This window comes from Trachurus trachurus, assembly GCF_905171665.1.
Source record: "Trachurus trachurus genome assembly, chromosome: 22".
Taxonomy (NCBI): domain Eukaryota; kingdom Metazoa; phylum Chordata; class Actinopteri; order Carangiformes; family Carangidae; genus Trachurus; species Trachurus trachurus.
In genome coordinates this window covers 14247873-14264673 of record NC_139907.1, presented here as the reverse complement: position 1 = coordinate 14264673, position 16801 = coordinate 14247873, and the positions used below count along the sequence as shown (strand labels likewise).

At 40.8% G+C, this 16801-nt stretch overlaps 4 protein-coding genes across 4 annotated transcripts; 2 read left to right on the top strand and 2 right to left on the bottom strand.

Annotated features, from left to right (window-relative positions):
• Positions 1-277: 277 nt before the first annotated feature.
• Positions 278-2989, top strand: iqcc (IQ motif containing C). The gene is made up of 5 exons (XM_083998028.1): positions 278-353; positions 572-715; positions 1067-1421; positions 1969-2090; positions 2853-2989. Exons 1-5 carry the CDS (start codon positions 312-314, stop codon positions 2886-2888), a joined length of 699 nt encoding a protein of 232 aa, XP_083854154.1. The 5' UTR covers positions 278-311; the 3' UTR covers positions 2889-2989.
• Positions 2990-4009: 1020 nt separating this feature from the next.
• dcdc2b (doublecortin domain containing 2B) lies at positions 4010-9710 on the top strand (the record flags this gene model as incomplete). The annotated part of the gene is made up of 14 exons (XM_083998583.1): positions 4010-4293; positions 4418-4469; positions 5857-5927; positions 6446-6577; positions 6691-6825; positions 6986-7025; positions 7184-7249; positions 7446-7614; positions 7698-7807; positions 7937-8005; positions 8377-8436; positions 8560-8637; positions 8722-8799; positions 9699-9710. 14 exons carry the CDS (start codon positions 4010-4012, stop codon positions 9708-9710), a joined length of 1356 nt encoding a protein of 451 aa, XP_083854709.1.
• Positions 9711-9838: 128 nt separating this feature from the next.
• tmem234 (transmembrane protein 234) lies at positions 9839-12862 on the bottom strand. The gene is made up of 5 exons (XM_083997775.1): positions 12828-12862; positions 12303-12454; positions 12132-12198; positions 10919-11011; positions 9839-10740 (listed from the first exon to the last, which is right to left on the bottom strand). Exons 1-5 carry the CDS (start codon positions 12838-12840, stop codon positions 10646-10648), a joined length of 420 nt encoding a protein of 139 aa, XP_083853901.1. The 5' UTR covers positions 12841-12862; the 3' UTR covers positions 9839-10645.
• Positions 12863-14094: 1232 nt separating this feature from the next.
• On the bottom strand, positions 14095-15636 carry ncmap (non-compact myelin associated protein; the record flags this gene model as incomplete). Its single annotated transcript, XM_083998582.1, has 3 exons — positions 14095-14362; positions 15101-15185; positions 15543-15636. The coding sequence occupies 3 exons, from the start codon at positions 15634-15636 to the stop codon at positions 14095-14097; spliced, it is 447 nt and encodes a 148-aa protein (XP_083854708.1).
• Positions 15637-16801: the final 1165 nt, after the last annotated feature.

Genomic DNA, 16801 nt, shown 5'->3' with positions numbered 1-16801 from the left:
AGTAACATTGCAAACTGAATTTACAAACACCGGTAACGTTACTCTTCCGCTAACGACTTTCCAAAATAATACCCCACTTACATAACGACGGGTTTATTCCGGAGTAATTCCGACCGCTTTAGTACAGTCTATATTGCAAAATTATATTTTCATTGCGTCCATGACAATTCACCCAGCTAAATGCACGCGGTTTATGCACGTCGATGATTTTTTACAGGTTCACGCTTTTAATTTTTGAGTTTCACACCGGAAGTAAATCAAAAGTTTGAGTTCATCTCCCGCTTTCCGCAGACTGTCATGTAACCAAAACAATGGACAGAAGCAAATGGGAGGAGGTACTCATCCACTTTCAGGTAAAAACGTTGTCTAATTATCCCCGTTTACAAGTCGTAATGCACAGGAATTCATCTTTATACTTAACCACAAATGCTGCCAATTGTGTATGCTAGTTCGGGACATTTAGCTACTTTCGCTAACAACAACAACAACGGCGTTGATGTAAATAAATCGAATCGTTACTGCTGTTACCATAGCGCTGCTGTTACCATAGCGACTTTCCTCTCCTCTGTAGGCATGTGCACGCGGACATTTGGTGAGAAACGAGGTGCGTCGTGCACGAGAGGATTTTGAGGACATTGTCAAAGAGATTGATGGAGGCTTGACCCACCTACAGTGGAGAGACACGGTTCTCCCCACCCCCCACTTCACGGACACTGTAAGTAATTAGAAATGTCATGAGAGTGGGTTTCAATGAGCTTTTCTTTTTCCTTTTTTTGTAATCAACTTTTTTATTGATTCCATACAGCATCGTCCCATCAACATTTTACTTCCTGTACACAATTTTTCCAGGGGAACAAAGACAGAAATTAACTCAGGCATAAACTCACCATTAATCATGAAGTAAATGAGAAGTAACATGAAGTACTTTTTCCACTCCTACCCTTATTTTCACACTTTGTTGCAGAGTCCCTTTTCTCCTGATGGAGGGTAATACAGAAAATAAACATATGAACAATGAACTTTTCTACACTTTTCTAATGTTGTGTGTCTGCTCACGCATCACCAGGATGGTCCATTTCCACAGCCCAGCAGTGCTGCTAGCACACCTTCAGGTCCAGGGCTGGATGTCAGTATCAGTCCCCAGAGCCCAGCAGTATCAGCAGCGGCCTCAGGGCAGGAGAGAGAGCGGGATCACGACCTGTCCCTACAGAGGATAGAGCCTGAGAGAGATGATTCAGAAACCAAAGGCCAACACCGTCTGTCCAAGGATTGTTTCCCCAGCAGCCAGAGACAGAGTGGTGCGAGGGACCAGGAGGGAGATAAAGATGGAGGGGTGATGGAGAGCACAGGAGACTCCACCACAGTCTGGAGCAGCGTGGAGCTTGATGTGAACTACACTCACTCTCACCAGGGTGAGAGAGGTACATATATCACTACTGACCTCTGCTTATCTCATTTAAACACAAAATGTTTTATATGTTTCGAGAAGAAAACATTTTTTGGCTTATTTATGGCTTTAGTTTTTTCACAACCAATTAAAGCCTATCCCCAGGACTTTCCAGGAGTCCTCATAATGATGTTTTGTCCTAGTAACAGTCCAGAACTCAAAGACGCACAATTTAGAAATATAGAAAAGAAATAGAAAACATATTACCATACAGTACTTAGTTTACTTAGGCAAGAGAAAGTGCCGATTTTCCTTGATTAGTCAATTTACTAATTCTTCAGTTGCGAAAAATATTGACATTAGGTGTAAGCACAGCAATATCCTTCAGAAAAAGACGTGTTCTATGACATATGACATGTGAGTGAGTGACCTCTGTCAAAAATGTAATAGCTAGAAAGTTGTCCAAAGATGTTGACCATCAGTAACCTTTTTAAGATTCATATATTTAAATTCATTCAGACTCATATCTCGTGTAATGAAAAAAACATTACAGTCAAAAGAATTTGCCATCTCCCCTCCAGGTCCGCGGCAGTACTGCTTGGCTCAGGAGGTGCCCCATACACCAGAGGCCCTGCGTCTCCATAGAAACACCCTGACCATGGAGCAGGTTTGGCTGCAACAGGCCATAGACAGCAGGAAAAAGGTAAGGTGGCAAAAGGGAGAGATGTAGTGTTTCCTAATATATATTCAACAGTAGCAGTCTCCTGCTGTAAGGAAATTGCTTCTGCTGCGGGCCACAATTTATTTTGGTGACCTGGAAAACGAATCAGAACAACAGGTCCAAGAAACAGCATTTCTCTCCGAAAAAATACCTGCACTGTAAGAATCAGTATAGAATAATAACAAGAACTAGAAGCCAGTCAGAAACTGCAATCAACATGGTCAGAAAGCTAAAGTAACTAACTTATTAACACTGATCCTCAAGATATATGCATGCTACATGTTCTGTGTGTTAAGTGCATAATTCTCCAAGGTTGTGTCTTGGCATGTTCAACTGTCTGTACCCTTTGGACTCAGACTCTGATCAGCTGACTAACTTATGTTTAACCATAAAGCCACAAAGAAATGCAGCTGCAGAGGACATAAAGGTCTCAACATAGGAAGCAATGTTTAAAGACAGCACATAAGGTCAACTTACTTGAACAGTGTAAAAGCAGGATTTGCTAATGTACCATAATGTTTAATTTTCTAACGCACCTATGCACTGAAAGTCCTCACTGTAATAAACTACCCGAAAAGAAGAACATTGAAATAAGTACACATAAGTACACATAAGTAATTGTTTCATAAATGTACAGTATGTAAACATTTCAGATGTAATACCGAAAACTCTTCATTGATTTGTGCTCACCCAAAAATTCTGATTATTTTTAATGACTGTTTTCTACTCTCTTTTTCCCTACAGTATCTATCACTGAAGAATAGGTTGACCATATCCTGAGTGACAGCAGAGGTAATCTGAACTGGTGTGGGGACGGTGAAAGGCTTGGTTGCTTTCAGTCAACAGGATTTACCATAATAGCATCTGAGATTTCCTCTTGTTATACCTGTATAGTAAATATTTATTATGTGCTTGAGGAAACCTGTACTGTGAATGTAATTTGCTAATGAAAAACAAAAAAAATAAATGTTATTTTTTTAAAAGTGTTTCTCTCTATTGTTTTTGTCACTCAAATTGTCCCGTTTTCTTAAATGGGGAGAGGCTGAGGTAGTTAACTATCATGTACGAAGAAGCTCTATTGAAAACAGTTCATGGGAGGAACCACGGCTTGAAACAAGTCTGTGTCACACGAGCTCAAATTTCCCAGTTGGACTACAATGAATGAGCTCTCACTCGTCACACGAGGTGTTCATTACAAATATTCACTTTAAAGTCTCATGTGAAGATGCTGTTTAATGGTATTTATTTCGTAAAAGAGCACGCAAGGAAAGAAGCATTGAAAAGGCATAAAGATAATAATTTCCTATGATTTTCAGCTGTGGTTGTGTCTTCTTCTGGTTGCTCACTGGTGCTAGTTTCCATGATATATTAGGTGATTGTTTTTTAGGAAAATAAGGACAACTGAGTGGAGAAGTTATCTTATTGATTCAGCTTCACAACACAGCGACCCACCCACTCTCCCCTCCTCTGTCTGTCTCTTTTGTTGTGGTTGCTGCCGATGGTTTGGCCAGCAAGGCCAGTCATTGCTGGCTGTGCTGCCATGGCAACCAGGAAATACTCACCGCCGTCAGTGGAGTAAGAGTGTGTGTATGTGTGTGTGTGTGTGTAAAAGGGGGGACAGAGAGGAGCAGAACGTGTGTGGGAGTCCAGACAGACCACAACAAGAGAGGGGACTCATTTTCACCTTTTGCCTTCAAATCCTGCGATTTCCCTGCTTCATCCTCCACCAGGCTTGTGACTGACTGAGCACTGCAGTGTGTATGGATCAAAGATCATGTGTTTGTATTGATGTGTGATTGCTTAAAAAATGTAACTGGAAACTATATGAGAAGGCAGATTAATGTGCTGTGTGTGTGTTTGTGTGTGTGTGTGTGTGTGTGTGTGTAACAGCCGGCTCAGAGATGGCTGCCAGCACTACAGCCATGACTGTCCTGCCTCCGGTGAAGAGCGTGATGGTGTACAGGAATGGTGACCCCTTCTACAATGGACGGAGGTTCGTGGTCAACCAGAGACAAGTGGTCACCATGGAGGCTTTTCTGAATGAAGTGACCCAGAACATCGGGGCACCGCTGGCCATCAGGACGCTGTACACCCCCAGGCATGGCACTAAGGTCACGGACCTCCAGGACCTTCAGACAGGAGCCCAGTATGTTGCTGCTGGCTATGAAAGGTTCAAGAAGCTGGAGTGAGTACACGGCTGATACTGAGGGGGTCAGCCTTGTTTAACAGAAGACGTTCTGTCTCTGAAAGGAGCTTGTTGCTGTTGACTTTTATTTTTTATTCTATCTCTCTGTTGTCTCTATGTGCAGCTACCTGAACGTAGGAGCAAAAAAGCTGCCTGCTGCCCGCAAAGAGACTCAGGTAGGTGTTTTCTTTATTCTTGTGTTAACCACTTCCTATTATTCTTTAGAGGCCTGCAGCGCAGTCCATAACTCATTAATCCCAGTCTAACCAGGAGGAATGCACCACAGACCACACTGCACCCATATCAAATTGATCCATTTGAGCTGTTGCCAAGTCAAATAGGAAACCGAGTGCAGGATTTTCCATTACCGAGCCGAGCTCATATTTGCCTATAAATGTGAAGGCATTGTTATGTCGGCATTAGTAAGATTAGATGCACTTTGTGTGTGTACGTGTGTGCGCTCAGGTCACCCTTTACATATAAAATACTATTGATGTCACTGGTTGTCATAATTTCCCATAAATAACAGGACAATGAGCGTGTTGTCCATCAAGTAGTTAATCTGACTTTTCAAGTAATTACATCTGGATTTCATCAGAGATCAGAAGGCCATTTTTTTCTTTAGAGCTTAGAATTTGAACTTTTTTTCTGTAAATTGAATGTATGCAGCCTCTCAATATTAACACAAAATGCTGATTTCAAAGCAACATATAAAACCACACACACAGAGCCTCTCAAGCCGGCAAGTGCTCGCTTTGTATTCTGAGCAGCTGGCAGGAATGAGTGTTCAGACGCAGAGTGTGCTCTTAAGTCTGAGGCAATGTGTTACTTTTCTGCAAAACATAAGAGAGCGGAGAGTAATTGTGTGTGCCTTGGGTGCCTGCCATTTGGAAAGATTTTTTTTTCCAGGGTCCTGGGTTTTAAAGCCCTAAATGCCTGTGTTGTGGTTGCTGTGGAGCAAATGCAGGAGGAAGTGTGTCCGTATGAGAGTGTGTTTGATCCCGCTGCCGAGACAAAGAGTTATGCTTTCACACAGCGTTATCAGGGCTGCGTGCATGTCTGGGCAGGCCTCGTGCCCGTTTCCACCGCCCTCTCTGCTCGGACACACTGTTAGTGTAAATGCATTAAATGTCTGGCCCCTTCAAAGCAAAAACAATAAGGGATGATGATCAATGTCTGCTTTTGTTCTGAGCTGATTGATTTATTCCAGCTGGGTTATCGGGAGCAGACGCAGATTTTGCCTCCACAGTTCATTGATATGGGGCGACATGGGGAACAGTGTGGAGAGGAGCCCTCAGATCAGATACGGCGCGTGAAAGTGCTGCTGAAGAAGCCTCCGAATGACGATGGTTTCCATGGCGGCAGCTTTGGAGCTGACATGAGCAGAATAGTTAGTCAGTCATTTCACATTTGAGATAACTGATTTTGCTTTGACGGACGTGCAGTGTAATTGATGTGAGGGACACGGGTGACGTAAATGTAATGAGGGGAATTTTTCAAAATGTCAAGATTATGGTGTTCTGCTGTACCATGCATCTGATTTTTCTGAATGTCTCCCTCCAGGCGAAAGTAACCCAGAGGCCAAATGTTTCAGCCAAGTGGAGGAAGTTTATACCTGTGCCTCTCATTATACAGTGAGTTGGACAAACTACAAGCAAACACACACATTTGATGATCTAATTATCCACAACCACACGTAGGGAGAAAAACTCATTTTTTAAATATTTATCTTAAAATGAAGTATCTATTGACTCTTATTGCTGTAATTGTTTCTCGTGTCCATACTGGAAGTGCCTCTGCAGGCGGGCTTAGTCAAATCAAATGGGTGACTAACAAAGTAACTTGTTTTTAGTCTAATCTAAATGCAGCATAGCTGTAGGGATGTCAGTGTAAGGCTAACTGTGAAATATCTCCCTGACTGATAACTATAGCTTTTAAGGGAGGAAGAAAATCTATGTAAGAGCTATTGAATGGTTTGACATGAAATTAGCTACAGATGCCCATGATGAGTTTTGACCATGTCCAGTGGAGACAGAGGGAGCAATTACAGTGACCAAAAAACTCTTCCTATGAGCAGATGAGTATTGTTTCACACAGATTTGTAAAAAAAAAAAAAAAAAAAGTGAACATCTCCTTTAATGCTTTTGTCCAGTGTTTTCCGTAATGGAGACCTCCTGTGTTCACCATTTCGATTCATCATTCCTCGGGGCATGCAGCAGGATCTGGAGCAGATCCTGAGTCTGATCACAGAAAAGGTCAGCTTGCGGACTGGAGCTGTTCGCAGGTCAGTGACACCGACAGACACACACATTTAGATGTATATAAGTGTGTGTATATTTATAGTCTCTGTGGAGTATAAATCAGCTAAACACCCCTCTAACCCATTTTCTTCATCAGGTTGTGCTCTTTGGAGGGAGCCACTGTGTCCTCAGCTGGGGAGCTGGAGACTGGCCACTGCTATGTTGCCGTGGGAACCGAGAGGTTCAAGAAACTTCCATATGTGGAGCTGCTGGTTTCAAAAGCCGCAGAGAGGTATTGTTATGCAAGGTCTCTTGTGAATGTGTCTAACTATTCAGCTTTAGAGAACAAAAACAATCACTGTCTGACAGGAGGGGATATGAACACAAAGACAATGCGCACTTTTATCTCCTGCTTTTCTTCACACCTTCATTTTTTTGTCTTTGTTTTGCAGATATTACCCAGGAAAGAGAAGGCTGCTGAGGAGAGCTGAGGTACCTTTAGTTGATATTGTGATTCACTCTAGTTATTTTCATTGTTATAACACAGCCTACGGTTCGTTTGCATCATTTCAGGGCTGAATGGCAGCACTCAAAAGATAACTAAGTGAAATACAAAACCAGCAAATGGCATTTTTTTGTGTTTTCCTCAGAACAGGAAAGCAGGAAGCGGTCCAGAAGACCAGTACAGTGACTCAGCTCTCCTCGACTCCCCAGAGGTGAAAACAAAACTAAACAAAAACAAAGAAACAATCCTCCTCTGTCTCATATCCACACTACAGAAGCTATATAGGGACTCTTCATTTGTTTGGTGCATGCTGCCTGATACATTTCAATATGCTAGTGAGACAAACACTGCAGGTTTTTTTTTCTTTTTTCTATTTGTAACACTCAGTTGCATCTTATCAATTTCAGTGTGATGGTCGGAGGGTGAAGTCAACAGGAGATGAGGCTGCACCTCCGCAAGACGCACAGCAGAGGAGCAGGAGACAGGGAGCTGACGAGACTTCTGCATTCTTTGCCAGGCCGGTCAAGATCCGCAAGAACAGAGGACAGACAAGACTGCCTCTCAGTAACGGATCTGGTCAGAAAGACCCCACATCACATCGAAATTTATCTCCATGTTCAAAATGAGCATCATTCATTTTGTATTTCTGTTTATTACAGTTCAGCCTAGTGTTTTTAAAAGAGCGGCACGGAGGAGGAGGGAGGAGGTACAAGGAGCTGAGGAGGTGCAGGAGGATGAAAACACAGCCACAGAACTCCCTGTTGACCAGGTTAACACACCAGTCAGACTCTATTGTATAGTGTTGTCTATTGTTAAGTCTTATAACTGTGTGGCACAAAGCTCCAATGAAAGATTAAAACATCATTAATCTTTATTTGTCTCTCATTTCCTTGAAAAGAGAGTGGCAGAGGTGGTGGAGGATGAAGAACTCAACCACACAGACGATCCTCTGCACAGCACGGAGCAGGTAGACATGACTCAAATCATTTTTTCCACATCAATTCACCGAGGGTATCATTCAGAAAATGATCAATTCCAGAAATTAATGGATCCTCGATGGTCTGGATGAAAAATGAATTAATTTAGCCTATTTATATTGTGCCCTTGCTAGATTATAGTCTAGACGATGTTGAGTGATGAATATGTGACGTGTTTTCATCTGAAAATGGAAAAGTAAAGCCTGCAATCAGACCAAGTCAGTCCAGAGGGACATTACAAGTTCTCTAAGTTGATATTCCTTCATTTCTATGTAAATCAAAATGAATAAGTCACTGTAACAAACACATTTGGTCCTCTATTCTGTGTGTGAAAAGAAAATCCTGTTGTGTTTTTCTCAAGAGATATGCAGAAATGATAAACAGTGAACGAGAACTCCCACACAAACACAATGGAGAACAGGTAAAGTGTGTGTGAGCAGGTGGTTGCATTTAGATAATCAGAATATAAGTGTCCAAATGAAAATGATTTGACTTTTTTGTATAAATGGGTTCAGAATATGATTTTCTTTTTGTTTTATTTAAGGCTCAGTCATCAGAACAAAATGGTGTGGAACAGACAAAAGACTCTGCCAGGACTGAGGAGCCCATTGTTAATATACAGGTACACACACAGCTAACTGCTTAAAACAATTTGTGACAGCTTAGTAAAATTAGTCAGCGATTAATGTGTCTCTGATTTCACAAGGAACCTGAGCTGAAGCACACGTCTTCAACACCTAGGCCTCCATCATCCACCTCTCAGGGAAAGAACGGGGCAGAAAAGGCAAGTTTACCCACCTCACATGTTAAACTAGTGCACAGACTACTTTTTTCTCTTACCGGGCCAATATATCTGCTTTATTACACTGTTTTCCAGGACGTCCTATCAAATACAGCAGAACAGAACCATCATCAGGACGACTGGTGAATGATGAGCACAGAGGATCCATCGGAGAGGCCACATCAGCATGATAACATCAGCTAAAAGCATTTCCTGTTTTTACCGCCTCAATGTGACCTATACGGCTATGTGAATGTTATCACTTGTAGTGCTTTAATTAACTGTGGTAATGAGCCAAGAACAACTTTAATACATGTTGTTTTCTTTAGAGGAGCAAATACGAACAAACAGGACAGGAGATGGACACAGTATCATAAACTCCACTGTAACAACTCTGTAAACTAACCGTGCAAATAATCAACACCTCTGCAGAGAGTTGACAGCCATGATAGCAGCTTTATCAGATTGTACCGTAGCCTCAGTGTGACGTCTGATGTACAGCTGAGAAAGATTTTCTTTTAGTTTCTGAGGTTTCTATTATAAACCAAATAATAAACTAAAACTTTGACCCAATCGTGGTGTTAGATGGTGGTGAGATCACCAAAGATGTTGTCACAGCAATTCATTAAATAGTTAATAAGGCATTTTATTGAAAACAACTGCCACCCTGTTGGTGGCACTAGAGGAAAAGTCAAGCCATCACCAAAGTCAGCAGGATTCAACCTCCTTTAGAGCAGTCGGTCTGATGGTTGTTGACTGGTGCATCAGATCATCCACACTACAGGCACGGCCACCAGAATAAATAGAATAGAACATTATGGGCTTATTTGTAACAGGGTTTGCCATTTGATTTCATTATATTGCAGAAGTGTTTATGATACTGTGTCCATCCTGTTTTACAGGGATTATTCTGATGCAGATATTGAGTAGATGGTCCCCTATGTAATTAAATCCATTGACTGTATGTACATAAGAAACATTGTGTAACAAACTGTATTTTGACCTCCAGCAATCTGTGATGGAGAAAAGCATAGACAAAGAATCATATTTTGCCAACGATTTATTATAAAAGCTACATGACAAACTGAATGGATGCAACAATAACAAAGTCATCTGCACAGTGTTCTGTCAATTCAATACTCTCACAATAAAAATATATATTACTATGTTTGTCATATATTTGTGCTTATTGTACAACTTGGGGCAGACATATTCACAGAGCAAACAGTAAGTCACCCAGTCTGGCCACAACTAAATCCTTTATTACTCTTCCTCAACAAAGAAAGGTTTTCTGTGGAAAATAACAGTGGTGCCTCAGCCTCAGTAATACATCATGTATACAAGAAGAAAAAGCATTATTCCCCTGCTAATCAGCAATTTGTCCGCTCCTGTGTCTGAACAGGCTTCACAGCAGACAGAAGGCAGCAGCAGTAAAATACCATTGTTAAACCAGGGGGTGACATCTAATTGGTCCATTTCAAACTTGAGCCTTATTTATTTGAAAATGGTCCCTATTTTCATGCAGATGCCAGTCACAGGGTGGGGCGGCCGAGTGCTTAAAAGTAAAAGTTAACAACCACCAACCACTGATTTTTATGTGAGCATCATAAATCTAATTTAGCTCTGGGGTGAACCCTACATGAACCGGCTTCCCCTTCAACTTCATCTTCTGAAGCTCACGCTGAGTTCATTCTGGCACAGTTCTCCCAACAGAAAACCGTTGCTTTAAGGAGACGTTGCCTGAATCTAAATTGGCCTCCTGCAGTCCTGCTCTCACTCCGCCATGCTCTTCTTTCCCTCCCTCCTAAGGAATCAGGTACACAAGATTTTCCTCCGAGTCTGATCTCAGTTAGTGCACAGGCTGAGCAGCATCCTGCTTGTCCATGGAGCTCACGACGCACAGAGTGATGCCAGCCATGGTGAGAAACATCCCTACGACAGCCTCTGCAGAGAAAGAGTTTGAATATTAAAGTTGAAAAGGACAAAAATACCCATAACATCGATTCTCAAGGAGAAGAGGAAGTTAACTGTACTATTAAGCCAGTAAATTAGTATTGATTAAATATTGTTTTTGGGACTCGTGTGTACTGTATCAGTATCCCTTGTGTGTACTGTGTCTTACGTTTGCCTCCAAACTCTTCACCCAGTAGCTTGCCCATCAGCAAAGTGCAAAGGAAGGTGAGAGAGTTGGCCACTGGAACAACAAGCGATAACTCTGGACAGGCAGAGAAGTGAGAGAAGAATGAATGGAAGAAGGTTTATTTGCCAACTTCTTTATATCTGCCCTAATTTAAACTCATCATTCACTTCATCAAGACATGGTCTGATGCAAGACTGTGCACCAGATGGAGAACGTTCAACAGGGAATATTGTGCTCTGAGTAAGAAGAAAGGAAAAACAGACTTAAGAGGAATTTGAATATTCGAATTAATTGGGATTTGCAAAATCAACAGGAAATATAACTCTTTTCATAATCCTATTAAAGTAATTTTCAAGCAAAAATGGCAAATATTTTACGTTCCAAATCCTCAAATGTGAGGATTTGCTGTGTGCTGCAGTTTTGTACTGTTTGTTGGGCTAAAAAAGCAGTTTCAAACTAACAACTTTGCCTCTAAACTACTGTGATGAGTACTTTCTAAAACTATTTTCTGATTTTTCTTTTAAATCAGAAGAATCTGCAATAAAACATATTAGTCTCAATCTTTAACTGCACTGAATAATTTAATCTCTTTTAACATGCATACAAATTAAGCTCCTTGGTAGTGCTTTACATTGTACACTAAGAATAAGAAGACATGCTGCAGGAGGTGCGCAAAGGTATGAATGAAAAGGTTAATGACAGCTGCTTTTCAGTGTCCTGTTGTTGAGCTTGCTGATTCACCGTCATGATTTCCTGAGACACTGAACACAGCACACTCATGTTAGTAACACCGGTGCATTTCCTTGTATGACAAGTTGTAATTATCTCCTGCTGCTTTCTCACACAGTGATGGTGATGATGATTATATATGATTTAGTAGATGAACAGAGAGACCACTGTTCAATGTGATAAAACCTTACATATAGATATAGGCAACATAACATCATACATCCTGATGCATTCTATACTATCCAATCTGTATGAGGTGAATTTTGATGTGTCATAGATGCACAGGTGCATATACATAATTGGTAGGTCAGTCAATAATGAAACTGCACTGATTAATGTTATTAGTTGTGCTCTTCGTGTAGGGACAGGTTGAAACATGTGCGTGAGAGGGCTACAAGCCTATATGCTGCATGAACCCTATACTTCTTTAGACAATGATGAAGACACACCTGAGTGCACGACTCACCTGAGGTGGAAAGTGTGTAGTAGTAGATCAAAGAGCCACTCTGGTTCAGTAGAAAGGGAATCAGGTACTGGGCAAAGGAGAGTGCAATTAAAGCAATTACAAGGAATTAAATATTTCTCACATGTGCATTATCATATTATCATATTAAGGAGAAGTAACACCAGGCTCTACCTTGATGTTGAGGAAGAGGAACTTGATCTCAGCCAGTAGCTGTGCCACTCTGTTGGTCTCTGTCACCTTCTCTAAGCCATCTGTGCCTCTCTTCAGGAAGGGGTTGGTGCAGCCCCACAGCACAGACACCAGCAGGAGACTCAGCAGCTCCACTGCAAAACACGACAGTGACTCACCATCTCCCTGTCACCTCATGTCCCACTTATATCATCTGCTTGTAACGGTGTAAGGCTTATCTGGCCAACAACAGCCAAACCGTTATACGATAAGAAAAGAAGAGAGGAGGAAGAAGAAAAGAATCAAATGATATAACAGAGTAAAGAGTGGTTAGCATCTGCGCTAACAACATTAGCTGCTTAGCTGACTTCCGTAGCATGTGCTGTGAAATGTCAGCTTCAGTCCGGCGGGGTTATAAATGTCGAAAATGAAGCGGGTAGTTTGTGTAACTCGAAATATAAACGCAGACATTGTAGTCTTGACGAATATTATAATTTAAGAGTTTGAATGAGCAAGTTGTCCACTCACCTACAGTCGCCATCGTAAGGTAAACAACCGGTGCGGAGGTGCATTCAAGGACTGTGCGTCAAATATTAGTAAACGTTTCTTTAAAGCCCATGAAACGAATACGGTTGCTTCAAAAGTATTAATTCATTCAGTTATTCATTTTTTAATGGTAAATTCAACGAATTTTAAATAACTACGGATTAAATGAGTTCAGTGTTCATGTTAAACACACGACTTCCTATCATTTCGTGTAATCCTGAACGTAGCATTGCCATTTTATAATGTTGTAGGACGAAAAGATACCAGCTGAGGGCGCAATAACTTATTCAAAAATAGATATGAAATATCTTCTCTTATCTTTTCTTTCCTTCCTTTCCTCACTCGTGGCCTGTGACTTTTTACTTAATAATTTTAGACTAAATTGCCATTTTATATCGCGATGTCCAGAACAAATTACAAAGCATATAGTCAACAATAGTTTCAAATATTATTTTATTTTCACTTATCTTCATTTCATAAAGAACCACAAACACAGGGAGCAACAACAATAAAGTGCAAAATCCTTTGGCGTCAAATTAAAAAGGATTCATGTCAGTGTTAGACTCTCAGATGTTTCACAAAATATCTCTGAGGTCTCATGGTAAAAAACTAAACAAAATACATTGTCATTTTACATCAAAAACTAATCTGAGATAATCAGTGGGCAGAAGACAAAGACAGTATGTTGCAGGGTGAAACCGATTCACCTTATCAGCAAACTTCCTCTCTAACATACTAGCCTACTATTACATGTCATACTGTCTTTGTCTTATAGGCTACTATACTAATTAACCTGTACGGTTCTCCTTAATACAGAAATGTACATACATAAGACCATCATTGTCAAGCCATTACAATCATACTACATTATTATCTTCATTGTATTAGTAGTGATGGGGCATCAATGAAGAATGCAAACAGTAAGAAACTTGTCGCATCTATGCTCTGAACACTGACTGTAGCCTAAAAAGCAACACTTAACAACACAGTCTCAGTTTTCCGTCAGGTAATATCCTTCATGTAATCCATTGTGTCTGTGTCTGGTACCATTTTGTTCATGATTTCATACGTCAAAAGGACGTCTTACCCATGTTTTCACCAGCAGTGGCTCAGTTGGTGGACATTGACAGTGACAAACATTAATGTCTCATATTCAGTTTCCACAGGATTCAGTCAGCACACAGTATGTGTTCACGGATGAAGACAACACGTCAGTCAATGCCTGTTGTGACACTAGCCTGTTATATTGCTATGTGTTTCCAAATGTAGGAGTGTCATGTATAGTGACCACAGTGGAGCCGCTCGTGGTGCTGAACTGCTCTATGTGGTTTCCCTCCACGCTGTTCAACTCTGCTCTGGGCAGTGGGAGGCCGTTCTCTGCGGCTGAGTTTGAATAGGCCATGCTGCCTGACACAGAGTTAACTCCCATGGGGCTCAGCGGCAGACCTGTGGATTGCGATGTCTTCGGACGAGCTTTGGAGCCACTGGCTCCCAGGACTCTGGACACATGTGTCCGCCTGGAAACAATGAGAGCACACTTTACCCACATTCAAACTGGCATGTAATGCTCAGTAATTGTTTATACACTCAAAGGGTATTTAAAGTTGCCTATTACTACAGTTGCTGATTACACAGTGACATTGGGAATGCACTGCAAATCTAGTAGGTATAATCATCTTAAATTACCACCAGCTACCATATAAAAATGCATCTTACACAATTTGTCTCTCATTTTTATTTAATATAATATCAGCTAATCAGGGTTATAATACAAAACTAAAATGTAATTTTAATTCTGATATCTTAACATTTTGCTGACAGTAGCCTACCTCTGACTTTTGGAATTACATTTTGAAAAAAGAAAAGAAATTCCATTGTAACTTCAACTACTTTTTGTACTGAATTTGACCACTTTTACTAAAATAAAACATATACTCCTGCCTCTCAGCCTTTGTTTGGCCTTCCATAGGTTTCATTACAAAGAAGACAGATCTCTTATGAATTATAGAGTCGACACTGTCACAAGGTTGCATGCCAAAAAGTTTGGAAGTGACCGTAACAGAGTGACTATGAAAGTCATTACTGTCTTGTAATTTACACAGATAGAGCCTAATAAATATTGGAAGTAGCGATGAAAACAGCAGCAGGCATCTAGTTTTCATAGAGGTTGACAAAAATAGCACTATAGTTGTTTTGCCGCTTGTGACATTCAGAATAGAATAATTGTCTTTGGTCAAACAGGAATGTTGCCCCACCTGTTGTATGTCTTCAGGATGAGGAGTAGAATGGTGAGAATGATGATGATACCTACGACAATGACGGCGATCATAGCCCCAGAACCTGAGACACACAGAGACACAAGAGGAATCGGTCATCAGCACGTTAAACGCCTGTTTTTGTTACTCGTGGTGCAATTTATTTTGTGTATCCTCCAGAAGCAGAGTGCAGCTGCAGCTTAGCAATGGCATCACGCACAGACTGCATGATGCAATGGGTTGTTACATATTCAGCTTGTCTTATCATTGTATTTCTGATCTGAATCTCCACGACACTGTTAGATCTGATGGTATCCACAACACAAAGCTTATACACAATGCCTTATCAATATGCAACTTCAGAAGACAAGGAGAACAAAACACAAAAATGAAGCAATATGTGAACAGGTGCCCACACACACACACAATGAGGTGTCCTTACTCTGGATAAGTATTTGCTCCTGTGTCTTGGTGACGGAGGTTGTATTTGAAGGCGCTGTAGTATTGGTCACAGGTGAGGTGGTTGGAGCTTGCATCTTCAGCAATAACCTGCATGGGACAAGGAAATGAAAGTAGGATGAGGAAAGAACATGTGATCTGAAGACAAGTACTGTAGGCTACGTCTAAATAAAAGCAGTAGATAGGTGGCACTGCAGAGGGAGCGGCACCAGTGAATGGACATTCACAGGAATGAAGACTCTCACTTGTGCATCACCATCATTATGTCTGAAGCACTGTACACTTAACAATCAAACCAAGAGTTAGTGGTTAAATCACTCATCACTTCATCTTCGTGTTGCCAGAAGGAGGAGGAACCTCTAACCATTTGGTGACAACAAATATGACACGATGAACATATCAGAAAGATCTCTTCGTAGTTCAGTGACACAGAAACTATAGCTATACTGGGACTTTATCTTGCAATGCACTGTCCAATAAAACACTCTATTGATGCGATTTGCATCCATTTGATCAGGACTTACATAATCATTCATCATGGACAATGCATATGCGCAGATTTTTGTAATCTTCATCATCTAATCTACTGTGATGCAATTGTTATATGTCACACTGAGATCCTCATTTAGGAGGATCGCTGATACTGTTCAGGAAACAATCTACCCATTGCTAAAGGTCAGGGCTGTCCCCGTGACTGATACTTCCCCAGAGGCCAGATAATACGCCCTTACAATAATTACGACAATAATAAACTTCTTCTTAACAAGGTCACAGAGTGATTTAAAAATAACTAGGGTAAATGTGAAAAAGTTAATACAAAATGCAGATTTGCATGCTCTGGAAACTCTTCACTCCACATAAAACATTTAGCCTACTCATGAAGTCACTTTTTGTTAAATGAACCACAAATTATGATAACATGGAGAATTATTGAAGTTTTTTTTTTTTTTTTTTTACAAATGTCCCTACAATGATTATTCTGTGTGCAGTTTTGTAGGTTTTATTGACCTATGAAAGAAGTGGTCAGTTATGCTTTTGTGCTTCTTCCCCTTCAGCTTCAGTTACTGATCCCTTCCCAACAGCACGTTGTGTAAAAGTAGCATTACTTCAATATACTACCAGAGAAGTGACTGGCTTTGCAGTGGATGTTTTATTTGATAACAGAATCTTTCTAGAAGATGTGAAAGAAGACAGAGGCTTCACACCAACAGTTACAGTTATGAGTGACAGTGACGTCGTGTT